This window comes from Sporisorium graminicola, chromosome SGRAM_8 (genome assembly GCF_005498985.1).
Source record: "Sporisorium graminicola strain CBS 10092 chromosome SGRAM_8, whole genome shotgun sequence".
Classification (NCBI taxonomy): domain Eukaryota; kingdom Fungi; phylum Basidiomycota; class Ustilaginomycetes; order Ustilaginales; family Ustilaginaceae; genus Sporisorium; species Sporisorium graminicola.
In genome coordinates this window covers 770104-789668 of record NC_043738.1, presented here as the reverse complement: position 1 = coordinate 789668, position 19565 = coordinate 770104, and the positions used below count along the sequence as shown (strand labels likewise).

Below are 19565 nucleotides of genomic sequence, written 5' to 3'. Positions count from 1 at the left end.
CTTCGTCTTGACTCTGCTTCTTGTCTCAACAGCGAGCGTCCGGGCTGCACGAACCTGCAGCTTCTTCCAAAATCTTGATCAAAAAAAGGAAAGCAAGGAATTTTGTCGTGGCAAACAAAGCATCATTCCAGCAAAGAGCTGCTTGCAGCACAGATATGCGTCTCGCACTGTGCCGAGACTGAAGCTTTGTTTGGACATCTTGACTTGGCTTTCGTACGTTCTTGTTGACGTGCGTGCTTGGGCAATTGCTCGCTCTGCAATCGAAGTATCGTCGGCTGTTGCGCCGATCTGCAGATCGCTACCCGCCGTCACAAACTGTGCGTGCTCACGCGGCTTCACTTTTGGCTTTTGGATTTCAGATTTGCCGACTCCATTCTGAATCTTTCACCGCTCCCTCAACATCACTATCGACAGGTATCGACTACGATCGACGCTACTCTTGGGGCAGTGTCGCTCGAATCAGCTGTGTTTGCACCGAGCACACAATTCTCAGCGAGCTGGTCCTTGCGCTCGTCTGCCACCGCCTCTGCAATCCTCAAGCAGGCGGCAGCCTCTTTACAACTCCCACCGCACACAGCACTAGCATTCCACTCGATAGGCCAACTCCTTCAGCTCGATCACCCATGTCGAATGCTCGAGCGACTCAACTTGCACCACCATGAGCTCGTCCCAGGCTCGCGGCAGCAACGCGGCTTCTGCTGCAGCTGCGGCTGCGGCTCGAGATCGCTCGCTCCTACAGCTTCTCGATCCAAACGACTTGCTACCCGGTCGCACCACCGCAGATCTCTACAGTCTCCGCCATCTCACCCGCCGAGGCGGTCTCCCAGATTCACCCTCTTGGCTCAGAGCTCAAGCTTGGAAGGTCCTGCTCGGCTACCTACCTCCAGAAAAGAAGGAGTGGTCCTCGACGCTCGCAAAGCGACGCAGGGAATACTACCAATTCCTCAACGACCTCTCACCGCCATCGACGTCTTCTGACGAACCCATCCCCACCGCCCAGCTCACGAGCAACGACCAGCTTCTTGACCAGATCTACAAAGACCTCGTCCGCTCGCGCAAGAATGGCTTTGCCTTCTATCAAGCTCCACCGCGGCCAAGTGCGTCATGTCCCGTCGTTCCCCTGCCTACCGACCACGCAGCATCAACGCTGCCGTCCAACTTCCCCGTTCAAAGACTCGAGACGCGAGACAACCTCTTGCATCGCCTTGCTGACATCAGCAATGAATACGCCCAGCAGCTCTCCCTCGAGCGCATCGCCTCTGCAAGCTCCTCCAGCGGCCCAAGCCGTCCACCCCATATTTTGCATGTGCAGACCTCCAGCCACCTCGCAGCACACGACGCTGCATCTGATGTCGTCGATGATCCCATCAAAAGCCCACCCATCCTCCTCTCCCCGCCTTCTCCGGGCGGTATGTCGCGTCAGTCCTCGCAACACTCCTTCGCCTCTGCCAACGAAGCGTTCGAAAACATGACGAGCTCGGCAAATCAACTCGACGACCAAGCCTTGTCTCAGCTAGCGTCCATAGCTGGCCGACCCTCTCAGCCATCGAATTCGCCGTCAGAGTTCCCCGCTCAACGCAACTGGCATTCGCTTTTGCGCATTCTCTATCTCTTCGCCCTTCTCAACCCCAGCATCGGCTACGTGCAAGGCATGAACGAGGCTCTCTTCACTTTGCTCTACGTATTTGGCTCGGCACAATATCCACACCGATCCGATGACATTCTGACGCCCAGCAGCTCGCAGAAGGGAATCGCCTACGACTCAAATGGTCACACTTTCAGACCCTGGGACAATGTAGTCGACCTTGCGGATCTCACCACACATGCAGAGGCCGATGCATTCTGGTGCTTCTCAGCACTGATCGGTGAGACGCGCGAGTTGTACGATTTCGATCGAGTCGAACAGCAGAGCCGTGGCGAGGTGGCTCCAGCAGATCGTCATCCTTCTCAGGCGGGCATGGCCGGTGCCCTCCGCCGGTTCAGTCTGCGCATCAAGTGGCTCGACCCACCATTGTGGCGCGATCTCCAAGTCGCCTCGCTTGATCCGCGTCTTCCCTACTACTCGCTGCGCTGGCTTGCCTGCCTCCTCAGCACCGAGCATTCGCTTCCGTCTGTGCTGCGAATTTGGGACGCTTTGCTAGCCGAGCAAGAGACGGCCGGCATCTCGGGCTCCGCAAAGATCGAGTTTCTCATCGATGTCTGCGCGTCCATGATCCTACAGATCAAGGACCGGCTACCAAGCAGCAACGACATGGACCTCGCATCCGATGGCTTCTCCCGCGGTATGCGTGTCCTGCAAGAGTATCCGGACGACGACATCAGTCCTGTTGTAGAGATGGCCACTCTGATTCGACAACGACGCCTTGCTGCCGATCTTACCGGCGATGGGCCACCGGCGGTTTCGGATGATGACGAAGAAACCAATCCTACCTTAGCTGCGGTCAAGGCGAAAGCTGCACAGGCCTGGCGTGACTGGACAAGTCCGCGTCAGGTTGCCCCTCCTGCCCCATCTCACGTCAGCGAGCCATCCGATACCACGCCGCCAGCGACCAAGGGTGGTTGGCTCGTGTCCCGGGCCAGACCGCGCACCAGTCAGGCCGACACCGAAGATGCCGACCTCTCCATTGCCAGTGGCGCGGATGATGCTGCCATTGACACATCGACATCGTCCAAGAGCACCTTTAGCGGCTTCCTGGCCAAGTATGCCGAGGCTGTTCAAAGTAGCGATGCTGCTGCCAATCTCTCGAAAGCAAGCACCAACTTCACCGCAAAAGCCATGGCACGCTTCGCGGATCGTACCAGCCGCGAGTCGACGCCCGAGAATGCTCCTTCTCCGCAGAGCAATCAGGCATATGGTTCGCTGGGACGCGGCTTCCCAATGGGTACCGGCGGGTCGGTGAATGGAACTCTGGACTCGCGCTTTGCTTCTCTAGGCTCCATCGGTGCAGGCTTTTTTGATAGGACCAGGAGGAATGCGAGCGAGAGCATGCCGTCACCACGAACGCCTGACATGGCGCGTTGGTCGCGCGAGACCATGCCTGACTTCCCCTTGCCCAACGTAGCAGACAGCCCCGCTGGCCGCATGGAGTACATCGACACGTTTGGCAAGCGCATCAGCGTCGCGCAGAACGGCAGATCGCTCGCCTCGCCCTCTTCCTCCATCGCAGGTGACGACAGCAGAGAGCAACGAGGAAGCGAGAACGGGCTGAGAAACTTTCCGCTACCGAGCATGAGGGCAGCAGCCCGGATGGGCATCCTTCCACAACGATTCCGCGAGGAGTCTGCCAGCCCTAGCAGCCGCTCGGCCGGGCCAAAACCACTTCTTTTGTCGCAAGCTGCACGACCACCCCGCGAAGGCAGCCCCAGCCCCAGTTCACTCGCTGTGGACGAGCCATCTCGCAAGATCTCGTCAGGTCCGATGGGCCACAGCATGAGCCGCGGAAACAGTCATCAGGATGCCAGGAGCAGTGCAGCCGGTTCTGTCAGCGGCCGATCGTCGCGCTCCGTTTCGGTGGCCGACAGTCGTCGAAGCTCTATAGCTGATTTTGCGGATTCCAGCATGCCGGGTCTCTCGCAGTCAGATACGTTGCCGCCTTTGCCAAGTTTGATGGGGCAGAGCTCCGCAGCAACCGTTTCTAGCCATTCCGTCCCCGTCAGCGTGGCTTCGTTTGAGCCTCACGGTGCACCTTCACGGATGTTGCACGGTGCCGTTGCCGGGTTGCAGGGCATGGTATCGAAGGAAGGTACCGTCTCTGCTGGTGCGTTCGCCAGAGCCACCACCAAGACCGCCGATCCTAACCGCGAACGTCCTGAATTTGGCCATGTGTCGAGTTCCTCAGATGTGCCGCTTGTGCAAGCGACGAGCGCGAGCATTTCGCGCCCGCGCGTATCCAACCGCAAGAGAACGTCGAGCTCGACCGTTGAGTCGCGCACCGCTTCGACGTCGGGATCCATGACCGGTACGCGAGTCTCGAACCGCAGCAGCCAGACGACAAATGTCGTTGACAGCTTTGCTGATCAGAGCTATGGCGTTGCCGATGGTGCTGGCACGTTAGAAGCGGGGATTGTCTCGGAGGAGCCTGCTTCCATGGGTGACTCAGCTGCGAAGAGGGGCGAGAGTCCGCATGGGGTCGAGTACGCTGCGAGGGGAGCCTGGGCTGCGTCTAGGAACGGGTCCTTGTCCACCTCGGATCGATACGACGCGCCTTCGCTGGAAAGGGGCACTTTGATCGACCAAAGCGAGGCACAGTCGCCGAGTGAGGTGATTCGGAAGTACACGCTGTCCGACGAGCCGCTTCCCACCCCCGCAGGGGCAGACGGCCGATCCGCCGGCGGGACCACGAACATCGTGCGCACCAAACGCGTCATCAAGGGCCGTCAGAACTCAAATTCGTCCGTCGCGACCACCTCGAGCCGTCGCTCGCTCGCAGGACTCAGGCAATCCAGTCGCACGTCTGTAGGCGAGCAGCCACCCACATCGCCGCGTCTGCCTGAAGTGGAAGAGCATCTCGGTGCGTACGGCGGTGTCACTGGATTGGGGCCTGTCGAGCCCAGTCCGAGTGTCGCTGCAGACGATGCGGATCGCAACACGGTGTCAGAAAAGCTTGACTTGCGTGCCCTCCGGATCGCAGAGGACACGCAGCGCACTCGCGAAAGAACCACATCGCCGCTCACAGTCGGTCGCAACAACAGCGGCGCTGGACCGTCGACGGATCGAAGCAACTTTTTCTAACAGCGTTCGAAACGCTTCGGAAGCTCGTTATCATGCAATCGTAATCGATTGCGTCGTTAATCATATCTCTGCGTGTGCGCTCTACTTGATACATTTATCAGTCGTAACATTGAGTCTTGGAATCATGTGCCGGATCCAAGGGCGCGGCTCACACGGCGTGCAGCTGTACGACCCAAGCTCCTGACCACAGACGATGCAAGCCCGGCATTCCCCGCATCCCCATGACGTTCCCCCTCACGAGCGCCACCACCTGCACGATCAGATGGACGTGGTGTACTGACATCTGCGACCTGCGCCGACATCGGCGTTGAGGGTTCATCGAGAGCCCGCTGAGCTCTGCGATCGGGAGACGACATGCTCTCCTCCGACGGCCGCTGAATATGGCGGGGAGGTCGAGGCGGTGGGTTGTTCGACTTTGTCAGACCGTACTGGCTCAACTTTGTCGGTGAGCGTGTGTCATCTTGTGCGTCGTCGGGAAGCAGAGCAGACGGCGACGCAGCAGTTTCAAAGTTGGTGGTGTACCTTCGATGCACCCAGCGTCTGGTGCCTGCACGAGAGTCCCCTGAACTTTGCTCTACTTCGTTGGTCTGGCCTTCGATGCCCCTGAACGTATCGAGTTGCGAGGCAAGCGTATCGACGACCCTAGTCCCACCCCTGATGGTGGCGTTGCCGTGATTGCGTTCAGATCGAAGTCGCTGACTGCGTGAAGACAGCCTGACTGTGTCTCCGCCTGACAAGGGTTCCGTAGGCGCTCCTACCAGACGGCCAAACTCGTTCGTCTGGCCATTGACACTTCCGTGCTCACGTCCGATGGTGCTCCTCTCGCTGTCCAGTTGTTCGGCACCGCTATGACCGTTACGTAGACTGTTTTCGGGGCTCGAGTTAACGACACTTGAGGCGTCGGAAACGGTTGACGGCTGATACGAGGCTGTGGCATTCGAAACGGAGGGGTTGCTCAGTCTAGGCCGACGTGGAGTGAAAGCCAGCGGAGGTCGTGAGGCTACAGCACCTGCTGCGTTCACTTCACTGGAAGAGGTATCGCTAGCCGGAAACACTTGACCCAAGTTGCCGGGACGCGAGGACAAGGGCGAGTCTTGGGAGCCTTCACGAGGCTGCCCGGCAGCTACCCGGTCGAGCCGGCGCTGCGCAGCACTGGACGAAGGTGAAAGCTCGGACGCCGAACGGCCGTGATTGCTGGTGTAGCCAAGAGAGGTCATCGATCGCAATTGAGAAGCAGTCAGCGTACCACCGCGCTCGGTGCTGCCGGTACCACGGGACAAGCGTGTAAAGGGAGACGGCGACTCGGTGTTCAAGCTCGACCCAGTGCGGACTGACGAGGTGGCTCGGCGTAGAAGCTGCGTGTTGCGCTCAGCAGTCGCACCTGCTTCGGCACCGGTGGCCAGCTTGGCATGTCCTGGTGTCAGATTCGCCGAGCTACCCGTGCCGATGCGAGAGAAGGGTCGAGGCGAGTGGCCCATCTCGATCAAAGCTTGGTTGAAGTGGACCTGCCTCTCCTTTTCGGTGCGGTCGAGGAGGAAGAGCAAATCCTGCATGGCACGAGCTTGCTCGAGCACCAACTTGTTCACGAATGCAAGGCCGTCGTCGAGCTGACCAAATGCGTCTGTAAATGCGTCTCCGGGGCGACCCATGAGGTGTCCCTCGGTGGCAATGGGCTGCATCGATGCCAGCTCTGCCCACATGGTCGAGGTTCCTCGTACGATGGCACCCATGAGCTCTACGGTGCGCGCCGTATGAGGACCCGAGGTAGCGGCGTTGGTTGCGTCGGTGGCTGGTGTCTTGGTGTAGAGGGCTTCGTATTGGGCTAAGCGGACAGCGAGGTTGCGGATGGGAGCAGGCTCGTCGGCATTGGGTGCTTTGCGTTCTTGCTGGTTGAATGCAGGGCCACTAGCAAAAGAGTCTGCAGCTGTGCCTAAAACGGTAGCGCTTCGTGGAGGTACTATCTGACGCGGGTTGGTCCCGCCGCGAAGGCCGACGAGCTCGTGGATGCGATGCACGGCATCTGAAGAGGCGTTTGGGTCCGCACTCGGCCAGCTGCGATCGTGCCGGGATTGTTGAGGGTCTGTGGAAGGATATTGATGCATTTTGACAGAACGCAGAGCGTCGTTCGGCGTTCGCAGACCCATGACGGATTGGGCGCGCATGGGGCCCAGCGTCGGCGAATCGAGGTTCAGAGACGAGCGAGTGGAACCTAGCTGTGCTTGATTGCGCAGCGATATAGGAGGAACGTGGCGGCGGTCGTGCTCTACTGCTGACCGTCCGACGGGTAGGTCATGGGTTTGGGTTCGAAGATGCTCCATGGCTGCATCGTTGACGCGACGAGGCTGGTCGAGATGAGGATGCGATCGATCCGGCGAGTTGGTCAGAGATGACGACCGTTCCGTGCGTACAGAAGGGCTGTAAGCACGTGCAGTTACCGATGAAGGTTGAGGCATGGGCTCAGCGGCGGAGAAGAGGTCGGAGCCGTGCTGTCTGCGCATGCTGACTCGTGAAGCGGCGCGGTGAAGCTCCGAGGCGCTGTTAGACGACTTTTGAGAGCGGCTCGAAGAGGTCGACGAGATCTTTCGAGCACGTGCATCCTCGCTGGGGGAGCCAACGTCGGAGGATTGAGGCGTGCGGCGCGTCGAGCTTGACGGCGTACTATGTAGCGAGCTTCTAGCAAGGAAGCGTTGAGCGGAGGACGAGTCGACGGAGATGCGACTGCCCTGCGTGCCGAGCCGACCGTCGTAAGGTAATCGCAAAGGTGTTTCATCTGGTACCGCTTCTGCTGCTGCATCCGAGGCGTATCTGCGGCGTCGATTCTGGGGCGAACGTGGTGGGTTGGTGGGTTTGTGTGCTGCGCCTTCTTCCTGGATTTCATCCAGGCTCTCACGTCGTGTCGAGACGGGACTGCGAAGTACTGCATTTTCGCCGAGATCGGTTGAGGTGGAGTCTATGATCAACTCTTCCCGAGATCCGCTTCTGTCCGAGTCGTTTGGATCGCTGGGTGTGCGCTGATGTGCCGCGCGATAGGCGCGACGTGCTTCCTTGTCTGGCATACGAAACTCGGACGGCATAGGACTGCGACTGGCGGATGCGATGCGAGGAGAGGTTCGGTCATCGAGCGAGCTGCGACCTGATGCTGGGCCTGTAGTCTTCACGAGCCGTCTCATGGAGCCAGACGATGTGTCATTGCCATCGTTGAGCCGCGGAGCTCTGCCAGAGGAAGGCGTGAGCGGAGATGTGGTATTGAGGGCAGGCTCGCTTTCATCGTCATAGCGAGAAGAAGCGACGGACAGTGCGGTGGACTTGCGTGGGGAGTACTTGTGCTGAGAGGTGCGCGGGAAGGGATGTTGCTGAGGTGCAGCTTCGGGCTCTCTCGACGGCGCATCGTCATCGTCGTCAGCTGCGCATAACCCTAGTCGTGACTCGGATCGAATCCGACTGACTTCGCGCTCGTGCATTTCGCTCCGACGTTTTCGTCTCTCGCCCGGGGAGCTGACATGCGTGGAGAGAGACGAAGAAGAGCGTAAAGCGCTTGGAGACTCATTGAAATCAGCCACGAGCCGACTTGCGGGGCGGGCAACAGCTGTCGAATCGCTGGTCATGGTTGTTGAAGCTTCTCGAGACTGTAGTCGGCCGGTCCGAAATTGGCTTTGGTGAAGGGGTTGTGGACTGGTTGCGCCTACTGTGTCACTGCCTGTGTTGTTGGAAGAGGAAGCAACCGAGCTGGAGCGTGGCGATGCAGAAGCTTTATAATCTGTGACCGGAGGGCGGACAATCACGAGGTGGTCGGAGGGTGCAATCTCGCTGGAATCCACACGAGCGCGTCCGACGCTGCCACTCGCGCTGCTCGTCGTTTCACTGTATGGCGGTGTGGGTAGATCGAAAGCTTGGCGATCTGCCGTAGAAGTCGATTTTTTGTTTAGTTGGAACCGAATCGCATCGAAGGGACTGCGCTTTGCTAAAGGTGTTGAATCGGTCCTCAAAGTGTCTTTAGGCGTTTGCCTTCGTTGAGGTGTGGCAGGATCCGATCGAGGTTCGTGAGGATGGGATGCCATCGAGTAAAGTTGCGTTGTCCCGCTCTTGAGCGAGTTCGACAGGTTCCGTCTGAGCACGATGTACGAGACGAGCTTGAATCAAGCCGCTCCGGCGGGGATCGCTTCGTCGTGGGAAAGAGGATGTCAAAGTTGCGCGCCACGACGGTCTTGCGGAGAGCGTCGCATCAAGACGATGTCCTGTTGTCGATCTGCATTCAGAAACGGGACAGGGTTGCAGCTTTGCCGTCGTGATTCTGAAAGCTCTGGGCGGCCCTAAACGTGGTTGTGGGAAGAGGCGGAAAGCATCCGCTGAGGAGTGGCCAGCGTCAATGCTTCACTCGATGATGGCTTTTGCGCAAATCCGATTTCCGCATCGACAAATTTAGCCCTTTGGCCCCTTTCCGCCTTCTCCACTCTCCGCGTGAAATTCTGGCATTGGAAAGCGAGGGCGTAAACTGAGCTACGGGCAGAATGCCCGCTATGTGAAAGGGAAACTGTACGTCTGTGCGGGAAGGCAACTGTGTCAAACCTGAATGCTTGCAGAACAGCAAAAAGTCAATAGCATCTCACAGAACTAGCTTAGACGAGCAGAGTGGGCCCATACAAGTTCACTCGTCTCATTGTTGACTGTGCCAGCGACGCGCGCGACGCGTTAACTTGAATCGGCTTGGAACAGCAGGGATGCTAGATGGTTTATCGACCTAACAATGGCCAGGAACAAAACGACTTCTGCCAGCCATGCATGTGGAGAAGATTCTCAGAATGCGCAGCAGCGTAGCTTTGGCTTGGACCCTGAATCACGAGCCAAGCAGAGCGAACAGATAGCGAGGCAGCAATTGAGTCCACGCTCGACATGACAGTGTGCCAATCATCCTAGCATTCGTCCATCCTTCCGAGGCCCTCACCTCACTACGACTACTGCCAACGGATCCTCCCTCACTTGGAGATACCCTGCGGATCGACGTAACCACGGTGAGGCGGCAAGCCGTCCATCCACCGCTGCACCCTTCTCGATCGGAGCATGTACATTCATTCCTGAAGGCGCAATTTTTGCGCTTCTCGACCCGGCTCGACTCAGTCCAAGATGGCCTCCTACTTCCTGCCTTCCTTCCTGTCCGGCTGGGACCTCTCGTCCGTCTCTGCCTTTTCACTCTCTGCTAATTTGCAAAAGAGGATTCTCTCCTACCTCTTGAAGAGGACACTCGGACATCTCGTCGATGGAGGCCAGCTCGATCTCGCCCAGATCGACGCAGGTATAGGCAGTGGTCGCATAGAGGTGCGTAATGTCCAGCTCGATGTTGAAGCCATCAATCGTCGCATGCCCCCTTCGTTGCCTGTTGCCCTTGTCGCTGGCCACATCGGCACCATCTTCATCCAGCTTCCAGTGCCCAACTTTTGGAGTGGAGAGCTATCCGTCACTGTATCGGACGTGTCCATACACTTCGAGCCATGCCCCGACTCCTCAAGTTCAAGCTCTCACGCGATCCGAGATCTCTCAGCATCCTTCGCAAGTGCAGCGAGTCAGTTATTTGTCGAGGACGAAGAGGCCAGAGATCTCGAACAGTCCATTCATGAGTCTCTCGAGGCAGACCAACCAAATCAAACGCAGAAGCCGTCGGCAGAAGAGGGCAGCTCTCTCGTCGCATCATACGTTGAAGCGCTTCTCAATCGACTCAAAGTCGCGATCGAGAATGTGCAGGTCCACCTCCAATCCGAGACAGTCGACCTCTCGCTCAAGCTCAAACACGCCCACGTTCACAGCTCCAACACTCGCACAGAACAGCAAGGACGCACCCCAGAGCCGAAAAGCTCACAAAAAGGGTCTTCAACGACCGTCGAGCTCCCCCATCGGCGTCTCTTCAGCGAAACAAAGAGAACACTCGAGCTTCAAGGTTTCGAGATCTGGCTGCAAGATAAGCGAACGCAAACCAAACCCAAAGATTCGGACTCCTCCTATTCTTCCGATGATTCTATCGACGGAGATACTTCGGCTCGGATGCACGGCACTCAAGATTTGGAGCAATCGGTTGCTTCTCTACAAGAGTCGTCCGCCAGCCTCTACGAGAGCGCCGTCGGCGAGTCTGCCTATCATGAAACGTCCGAGCAACATCAAGATTCAGCACCCTCTCTTACAGCAAGTAAATCAGAGTTACCATCTTCTGCTAAATCAGATTTACCATCTTCTGCTAATGCGGGACAACTCTTGTTCAGCCTAGGTCAAGATACCGTGTTCATTACCTTGAAGACGACCAAGGAGCGTCACGAGACCATTCCCACCGAAGCGCCTTCGCGTCGTTCGATTCAACGCCTCGTAAGCATCGTCACTGACGTGGACGTGCAGATTGGCACCGTCGGTGGCATCGTCTGCATTGACCACGTCAGCCTTCTCATGACGCTGGTTCGATCCCTCAGCCGCGGTGGTCCGCAGACCGAGACGACACCACCCGATCGTCGGAACCAAGCACAACTCAAGAGCTCCGGCGCTCGCCCGCAAATCCAAAGAGACGTTGCACTCAGCTGTCATGTCAACAGCTTCAGCTTGATCGTCGGCTATGATGATCCCACCTCCCTTCAGCAAGACCCGTCTTCTCTCGACGCGTTTTGGGCTCGTCCAACTCGCTCGCATCCTGACTTTGGTCACATTCGCCTGCGATGCGACAAGCTCTCTGCGCATTTCACCAACGCAGCCGATAGCGACCGGCATTCGGAGAGACGATCTCGGATGAAGTTCACGGTAGACGATGTAGGCCTCTTTGAGCATCTGCCGACAGCTCTGTACGAACAATGCCCAGCCGAAGTGTCGCGCGTGCTTCCCATCCTCATCCTCGATCCCAATCTGGCGCAATCCGGCGCCGCTAGCTCCGCACCTGCCCAGCAGCCTCGACACAACTATGCCGCCAGCTCTGTCGATGTGTTTGATTGGCGTTACCCTGCTCATCTCACAGCGCCGCATCGTCCGAGGGCCGGCAGCGACACCCAAATTTCGGGGAAAGCGGCTCGCTTCAAGCCGACGGAGGCACGTCCAGGCTCCTCCAGCTCAATGCAAAGTCCCTACGTCCGCACTGCGTACGGCGACCGCGGCTGGAAGCTCAAAGCTACCGCCAAAACCCAGACTCAAGGCACTGCACCAGAAGCATCCCCACCCAGCATCGTCATCTCCGTTCTTTTACCTGGAGGGCAGGAGGACCAGGGCCAAGTCAGTGCGACAGTCGCGCCAGTCCACCTGTTCGTCGATGTGTCGTTCGCGACAAGGCTCATGCCAGCTCTGCGCAGATTCGCGACGGCACAGCTCGTTGCCCTCCGACAGACCGCAGAAGCAGAGTACGACATGGCCGGCTCGGTCGCCACTCTAGCAGCCAGCGTGGCCACGATCCAAGCTTCCACCGACAGCCTGCTCGACTTGTCCGGCATCAACAGCGCAGCACGCAAAAAGAGCCCGTTCAAGCTCGATCTCCAGATCGGCTTCGTCCGCATCGACGTCCGGACGCCTAAGATATCGTACGATGCCGTCGCCCTAGCAGGTCGTTCTCTGAGCTCAACTAGGCTGGCCGGTCTGGACAGAAGGTCCGGCATCTTGGTGCTTCAAGTGCAACGCCTCCAGGTGCAAACAGGGCTCTCTGAGACGCACTTGCGTTCCGATACGGTTCGATTCGCTGCATCTGGCACGGCAGCTGATGGCTGGCAGCGCAGAGATCCGGCCGTGACAGGTCAAATCAGCGCAGAAAAGGTGTCAGCGTTTGTGGCGCTGCCTTCACAACCACGCGCGCTCGTTCTGGCGTTGATCGAAGCAATACGTGATAACGCCGACGAGCAGGGGCCCTTCGTCAGCTCCCGTGCTCCACTGCTCCCGCGCATCCAGCGTTCGCGAGTCCAGGAGCCTGGACAGACCGACCATCGTCAGATCAAAGATCGCTGTAGCATCTCGACCCCATCCATCAAAGTGGAGCTCGGCAAGGCGCAGCTCGACTCGCTCCAGTATATGGCAGATGATTTGACACAGTCGATCAACCTGTGGACGTCGGACGACCTCGACGAAACTGACTCGCTCGATGCAGAAGGGCTCAAGATTCTGGGGAGTCGTTTCTTTGGTAGTCGCGCCGGCATGTCGGTCATATCGGCCAGCACAGACTCGACCGCTACAGCTCGCGCTAGTAGCAAGAATTCATCGCTGCTCTTGACAATCACCGAGTCATCCATTCGGCTCTGGCTGCCGAGCCTGTCACCAGACGTCGAGACTACCGACGACAGGAGAACGGGCTCATCGAAGAGCCTCTTGCTCATGACCTCCGACTTTGAGCTGCTGTTCGACAGCGACAAGGCACGAAACACGACACGGATTGAGATTCGACTTCCAGAGATGCAGCTCAGCACGGAAGTCGGCAGTGCGTTCGAAGAGGTTTCGAGCTTCCCTTTGGCTTACAGGACGATGAGCAGGGATCAGGACGATCGAGGGCGCAACACGATGCTGCTCCTCGTGCTCGAGGCCTACGCGGAACCCGGCAGCAGCTACCGCGAGCAAAACGTGGATCTCACCCTCTGTTCGGTGACGCTGTCTCCTTCCTTCGACCACGAGCTGATCCCGCGCATCAAGCGACTCTTGAAATCACCTGCTGGCGTCTTTGAAAACGTGGAGCCCAACGAGGTCACGCGGATTAGTTTCAAAGCTAAAGACTGTTCCATCTTGGTAGCACCTGCCAACACCGACCATCGTGCCGCTGTGGCGATTGGAGAGGCATCCGTCAAAACCAAGCTGACATCGCATGCGCCAAAAACGTCGATCAAACTTGCGATTGCCAATTTAGATCTCTTTGTAGCAGAGGTGGGAGCTCCTTCGGTATCCTCACGTCGCGCGCATGTCGCCAGATCCGCCTCCGAGCATTGGGCTGACCGTGGTTTTGCGCGGCTGCTGTACATTCCCGACAACAAGGGCAGCATCCACTTCAACACTCTGACGCGGCCCGAAATCGATGTGAAGGTCACAAAGCTGCGTGTCAAGATTCAGGCGACGGCGGATACGCTGACTGTTGTGACCGGACTCGTCGATGCTATCACTCAAACGCAGGCCATCGCGTCTAGCAAGTCGGCGCGGGGTTCGACCGCCCAAGAGGATGACCTTGGGTCTGATCACGGCAGTGTCCACGAGAAGTCAGCCGCGCCAGAAACCTCACCATCGACCGAAGCCCACTTTGACCGGATGGCCGAGCTCATGTCCGGGATCGAGGATGATGCTTATCGCCTAGCAGCTCCTCTCTCGGGAGAAGCCGATCTTGTGGATGACGATGTGCCATCAGACGCGGCATTCCTCGGCGCCAAAGGGCGATATCATCCGGATATTATCGAGACGACGCTCGACTCGGACGAGTTCTTTGGTGGCGAGTCGGTCGCTTCGTTGTCGCTGCTCGCTCCGCGCACGGATACGGTCATCTTTGCCGACGAAGATGTCACTGTGCGTCTGCTTGACCCGAAAGGCATCTGCCCTGTGCAAGAGTATTTCACGAATCCCGATCTGCGGCCGCATGTCGACGCTGCGTTGGGATCATCGGCGAGCTCGGTGCGCGTGCGCGTGAGTAACTTTGACCTTTCGCTACGTCTTCATTCGGGATACGACTGGCCGTCGACAAGGAAGGCGGTGCAGCGCGAGGCCAAGCTGGTGCGCAAGCGGTTGCAGAAGATCAAGCAGCTGCTGGCGGAGGGTCAGGTGCCGGATGACAGCGTGGAAGCGGCTACGAGCAATTTGCTCGACTCGATTCATATCAGCCTACCCAATATCCCTGCAGAGATGGGGCCGGACGAGATGTTGCGTGCCGTCGAGGATGAGTTGGGCGATCACTCGGATGCGGACTCCACGGCGGACAGGGACGGGACTGCGTCCTGGCAGACGCTTCCGACGGTGCGACGCAATCAGCGAGGCTCCCGCGCTGGAGCAACGGCAGCTTCCACTACGACCGACGTCCAGCACGCCAAACTGCAGCGATCATCACGCTCGTTGATTGATTTCAGCTTTCGAGGAGTCGAGGTGGAATTCGACAAAGCAGACCCATCCCAAGCTGGGCATGTCGTGTCGAGGATTGCCGTCAACGCGAGGCGATTCGAGATCATTGACAACATCGAGACGTCAACTTGGCGTACGTTTCTTACTGAGATGCAGGACAGGAATGCGGCATTGCGGCATGATGTCGAAAGCAAGATGGTCAAAGTCGAGATTCTATATGTGCGACCAGGGGCGGCGGTAGGGGATGGAAAGAGTGGGTCTGCCGGGGAGAGCGAGGTGCGGATGCGCGCCAAGATCGCGCCCCTGCGGCTGCATGTGGATCAGGATGCTTTGGACTTTTTGAAGAAGTTTTTCACTTTCAAGGCGCCGGGGCACAAGGAGACGCCACCGCCCGTTCAGTCGACCTCGGCACCGCTGCCGTTTGTTCAATTCGCTGAGGTGCTGCCGATCAAGATCAAGCTGGACTACAAGCCGAAGCGCGTTGACTACAACTTGCTGCGTCAGGGCAAGACGATCGAATTGATGAACTTCTTCCATTTCGAAGGATCCGAGATGGTGCTGCGGCATACTACGTTACGCGGGATCAACGGGTGGGCGCGGCTGTTTGATACGCTCAACGACATCTGGACGCCGGACGTGAAAGCGAATCAGTTGGCGGATTTCCTGTCGGGTCTGGGGCCGATTCGGAGCTTGGTGAATGTCGGGGCGGGGTTGGCGGATTTGGTGCTGCTACCGATCGAGCAGTATCATCGTGACGGGCGGGTGTTGAAGGGTGTCCAGCGAGGGGCGACGAGTTTTGCAAAGAGCACAGCGTTGGAGGCGGTCAAGCTGGGCGCCAGGCTCGCGACGGGGACACAGGTGATTTTGGAGCAGGCGGAGCACGTATTGGGTGGAGAGAGGATGCGTGCGCCTGTGACGGCAAGGGCCGTGGGGCCAGAGGGCGAGAAGGAAAGCTACGAGAGTCTGAGCGAGAGCATCATGGTCGAGTCGGTCTCGGCGGAGCAGCAGGGGGAGACGATGGTTAGTCGATACGCAGCGCAGCCGGAGGACATGCGCGATGCGTTGTCGCAGGCGTACAGCGGGCTGACCGAAGGGCTGACCAGTGCGGCACAGACGATCTTGGCGATTCCGATGGAGGTGTACGAGCCGGACGCCGATGGAGGGCGCGGTGTCGAGGGCGCGGCGAGGGGGAGGCCGGTGGTCAAGGCGGTGCCGATCGCGATCCTCCGAGGCGCGCGCGGCGCGACGCAGGCTATTGCCAAGACGATGCAGGGTGTTCAGGTGACGTTGGGCGATCTGGAGAATGTCAAGGAGGGCAAGTACAAGTTGCCTGGTCCGCAGAGGAGGTAATGGCGGTAGATAGCGGGTGGTCGGTCGTGGCTTTATTTTTCTGCACACATTCAATGTTTTTGCACAGTCGGTCTTTGTTCTTTCGTCGAGTGCGCCGTGTTTAGAGTGTGAACTTGAGTGACAATGAGTTTGTATTGATCATGTGACTCGATGTGGGTACAGGAAGAGAGAGGAGGGGAGGGAGGAGGGTAAAGAGGGAGGAGGGATCTTGCTCAAGACTTGGTCTTGTTGGCGTAGCTCGAGACAATGTAGCTAATGGCGTTTTCGGCGGCCTTGACACCGGCAACAAACTGAGTGTTGTACGCCGCCTCGTCACTCTTCTTGAAAGTGCCTGCAGCGACGTAGGACTGGAACGAGTCTTGTTGGTACTGCGTTCCGAAGCCGAGGCGCGAAAGCGTGTCGGTGGAAGAGGCGAGGATGCGTGAGGTGTAGAAGCCGTCCGAGAAGCCACGATTGGCGACGGTGGCGCTTGCGGCGGCAGCACGCTCGACGAGCGCACGGTCCTGTTGCGCTTGACGAGCAGCAAAAGTTGTGTAGCTTCCGATACCGCGTGCCACTGGCTTCTTGTCCTGCTGCGAGGTCGACTCGGCAGCAGCGGTGGCGAACAGCGAGTGGCCGAAACCGTTGGGACCAACGCTGCTGATGTCATCGCCCTCGGCGTCGTCATCGGACTCACCCACAGCAAGGAACGACTTGGCCGTCTTGAGAGCGGTGGCAGTGGTGTTGTTGGTAGGCAGACGAACGCGGCTGATGTCGGTGCGGATGGACGAGAGCGAGCCAATCTTGTCACCAGTCACGTTACCTGCACTGGCAAGAGAGGTTGACGAAACCGCAGTGCCCCACGACGAGAAGTTGCCCCGCAAAAACTTGTTGGCTGCACTTTGGAAGCACCAACCCGAGTTCTGGTCGCAGTTCTCCATCTTGTACGACCAGAAGGTCCAACCAGCGCCGGTAGTCTGCCAGATATCCTGTTGAGTCTGACAGAACTCGGTCTGGTCCTGAGACTGGTTTTTGCTGTTCTTGATCGAGCTCCAAGCGAGCGCACATGACCATTCTCCCACGATTAGGTTGCGGCGAGCGACGGCGGACTGCTGGGCGAACTGCTTGAAAATGGAGTCGTCCAGCTTGGAGATGTGGCCCTGAGCAGAGAGGGCCTGGTCGGAGGAGGTGTAGACGTAGTATGCGTGGTGGTCCGACACGACGAAATCAGAACGCTTCTGAACCAAGGCAGCACCCTTTTCGAGGACGAAGGCGTCGTGGAAGTAAAGAGGGATGGTCTTGGCGTACGGCGAAGCGGCACGCATGGCATCCATGGCAGTGGGCAGCCATGTCCAGTAACTGTCACGATTCTGGGGCTCGTTGAGAAGCTGGATGCCGATAACGTTGGTCACGTCGGAGATCTCCTTGGCAATCCACACGAGGAGCTCGGTGGTGAGGTTCTGGTTCCAGGAGTTGTACCATTCAATGTTGCCATCGCTGAGACCCGAGTGGGCCTGACCGTTCTGAGATCCGTAGGCGCCGTGGAGGTCGACAATGACGCCAATGTCGTACTTGGCAGCCCAGTTGATGGCTCGTGCAATGTAGCGCCAGCTGAACTCGTAGACCGACTTGTACTGTTCGAATGGGCTGTAGTGGGTGAAGTAAGGGCCAACAGACCAGTAGCCAATGGGCAGGCGCACTGTGTTGATGCCCATCTGAGCGAGGTTGCGAAAATCGTCCTCGGTGATCCAGGTGTCCCAGTGCTGTTCCATGTAGGCACGTGCCGAGCTGAGACCAGCGCTGGTGGTGCCAAAGCCATCGAGAATGTCGAATTCGGCCTGCTTGGAACCGGTGGCACAGGACATGAAGTTGCTCTCCATCCAACCTTCTTGAACGAACCAGGCGCCCAGATTGACACCCTGCTGCTGTCGGTAGCGCATGATGGTGGCACTGACTGGATCGAAGGCAGGGAAGGTGGGAGCAGGAAGCTTGTCCCATCCTCCATTGGGCGTGTAGCCAGCCGAATAAGGACAGCTTCCAGGGCCTACCTTTCGTGAAGAGGCCAGCTTACGTGCAGAGTCGGCGTCGGTTGCTGTGGTGGTCTGGTTGGCGGACTGGACGGGGACGTAGAGGGTGGAAGGGACACCCCAGTCGGAAGAGTTGTGCGTTGCGGACCAGTCGGTGGCGGAACCGGTCTTTTGCACCTGGAACGAGATGGGCTTGGTGTTGACAGCGTTTCGACCGCCTGTGTTGGCATCGGTGATGGCTGTGCTCTGGTTCGCTGTGGGCAGCTGTGGAATGGGCTTGTAGTTGGCGGCAGCCAGCGAAAGGGCGCTGGCTACGGTGTTCAAGCTGGTATCCCTAGGAAAGAGCCTCATGGTGCAAAGAGTCTGAGGTGGAAGCAAAGAAGTCGATTCCTGCTAGCGGCGACGAACGAGGAGGAAGGTGTCGGGAAAAAAGAGTGTTGATGCGAGTCGCTGTCTCTGAACCGGTCAGAGGTGAGCAAAGCTGGTAAAGCGAAAGGCACCTGGCCTAGATGAAAGAGCGGTTTCTGCGTCGGAAGAGAAAGGTAAAGAACGAAAGGGACGAGAAACGAGAGGACCAGCCTCGATGAGGGAGAAGAATGACCGTGATTGCGGGTGCAGGGAGAAGTGGGATGGTGGTAGTGAAACGGAAGGAAGGGGAAGACGGGGAGGAGAGGGAACAGCCGAAGCGCTTATGTTAAAAGCCGGGCGAAGGTGGATTGAGTGTGTGGCTCCAACTTACCCGTATGGGAAGGGGGAAGGAAGAATTCAATGGCTGAGGGACCAAGCTGACGAACTCAAAACAATTCGAAGGTGCGACTACGGCTGCAACTCGGGAGCGCGACGAGCTATGCGTTCAACTTCTCGTCGGTCAAACGGCGACTTAGACGGTTGCCAAGCATGTTCTTGGCGGTCGCTTCCAAGTTTCCAGATTGAACAGCTTGAGCAGGTAGCCGCGATGACCTGCATCAAGGGAGATGCTCAGTTGTCGGTGTGCCATGTCCCGAGATTGGAAAGAAAGAAGATTATGCTACATAAAGGCACAAGAGGCGGTGCGGTTTCAACATCCACACTAGAGTGAAGACAGCGAAGGTCAGCTTGATGCTTGGCGCCAAGGTGAAAGAGTGACTCCGTTTCTATGTGACTGTGTGACTGCGTGACTGCGTGACTGAACGCACGAGAGTGACGTTGGAATAGACTACAGGTGCAGAGATACGGGGGCGTTGGCCTGGATTGGTTGCAGTAAATGACATGTCTCGATTAGTGGACGGGCGAGCCGCGTCGGAATTCGGAAGTGTTAGTTTGTGTTTGTCTCACTTGAATCACAATTTCTGACACTTGGACGATCAAGTCACATCGGGCGGTGCTCTTCATCAAGACTGTTTCCCGGCCAAGTGCAAGCGTCTGCTTCTCAACAACGTGCTTTGGTGGGTCCTCATTTCAGTCTCAGA

General features: G+C 58.0%; 4 protein-coding genes across 4 annotated transcripts; 2 read left to right on the top strand and 2 right to left on the bottom strand.

Moving 5' to 3' along the window:
- Positions 1 to 658: 658 nt before the first annotated feature.
- On the top strand, positions 659 to 4732 carry EX895_006037 (uncharacterized protein; the record flags this gene model as incomplete). Its single annotated transcript, XM_029886629.1, has 1 exon — positions 659 to 4732. The coding sequence occupies one exon, from the start codon at positions 659 to 661 to the stop codon at positions 4730 to 4732; it is 4074 nt and encodes a 1357-aa protein (XP_029736942.1).
- A 122-nt stretch (positions 4733 to 4854) lies between these two features.
- Positions 4855 to 8337, bottom strand: EX895_006036 (uncharacterized protein; the record flags this gene model as incomplete). The annotated part of the gene is made up of 1 exon (XM_029886628.1): positions 4855 to 8337. One exon carries the CDS (start codon positions 8335 to 8337, stop codon positions 4855 to 4857), a length of 3483 nt encoding a protein of 1160 aa, XP_029736941.1.
- A 1516-nt stretch (positions 8338 to 9853) lies between these two features.
- Positions 9854 to 16111, top strand: EX895_006035 (uncharacterized protein; the record flags this gene model as incomplete). The annotated part of the gene is made up of 1 exon (XM_029886627.1): positions 9854 to 16111. One exon carries the CDS (start codon positions 9854 to 9856, stop codon positions 16109 to 16111), a length of 6258 nt encoding a protein of 2085 aa, XP_029736940.1.
- Positions 16112 to 16323: 212 nt separating this feature from the next.
- EX895_006034 (uncharacterized protein) lies at positions 16324 to 18468 on the bottom strand (the record flags this gene model as incomplete). Its single annotated transcript, XM_029886626.1, has 1 exon — positions 16324 to 18468. The coding sequence occupies one exon, from the start codon at positions 18466 to 18468 to the stop codon at positions 16324 to 16326; it is 2145 nt and encodes a 714-aa protein (XP_029736939.1).
- Between the last annotated feature and the right edge of the window lie 1097 nt (positions 18469 to 19565).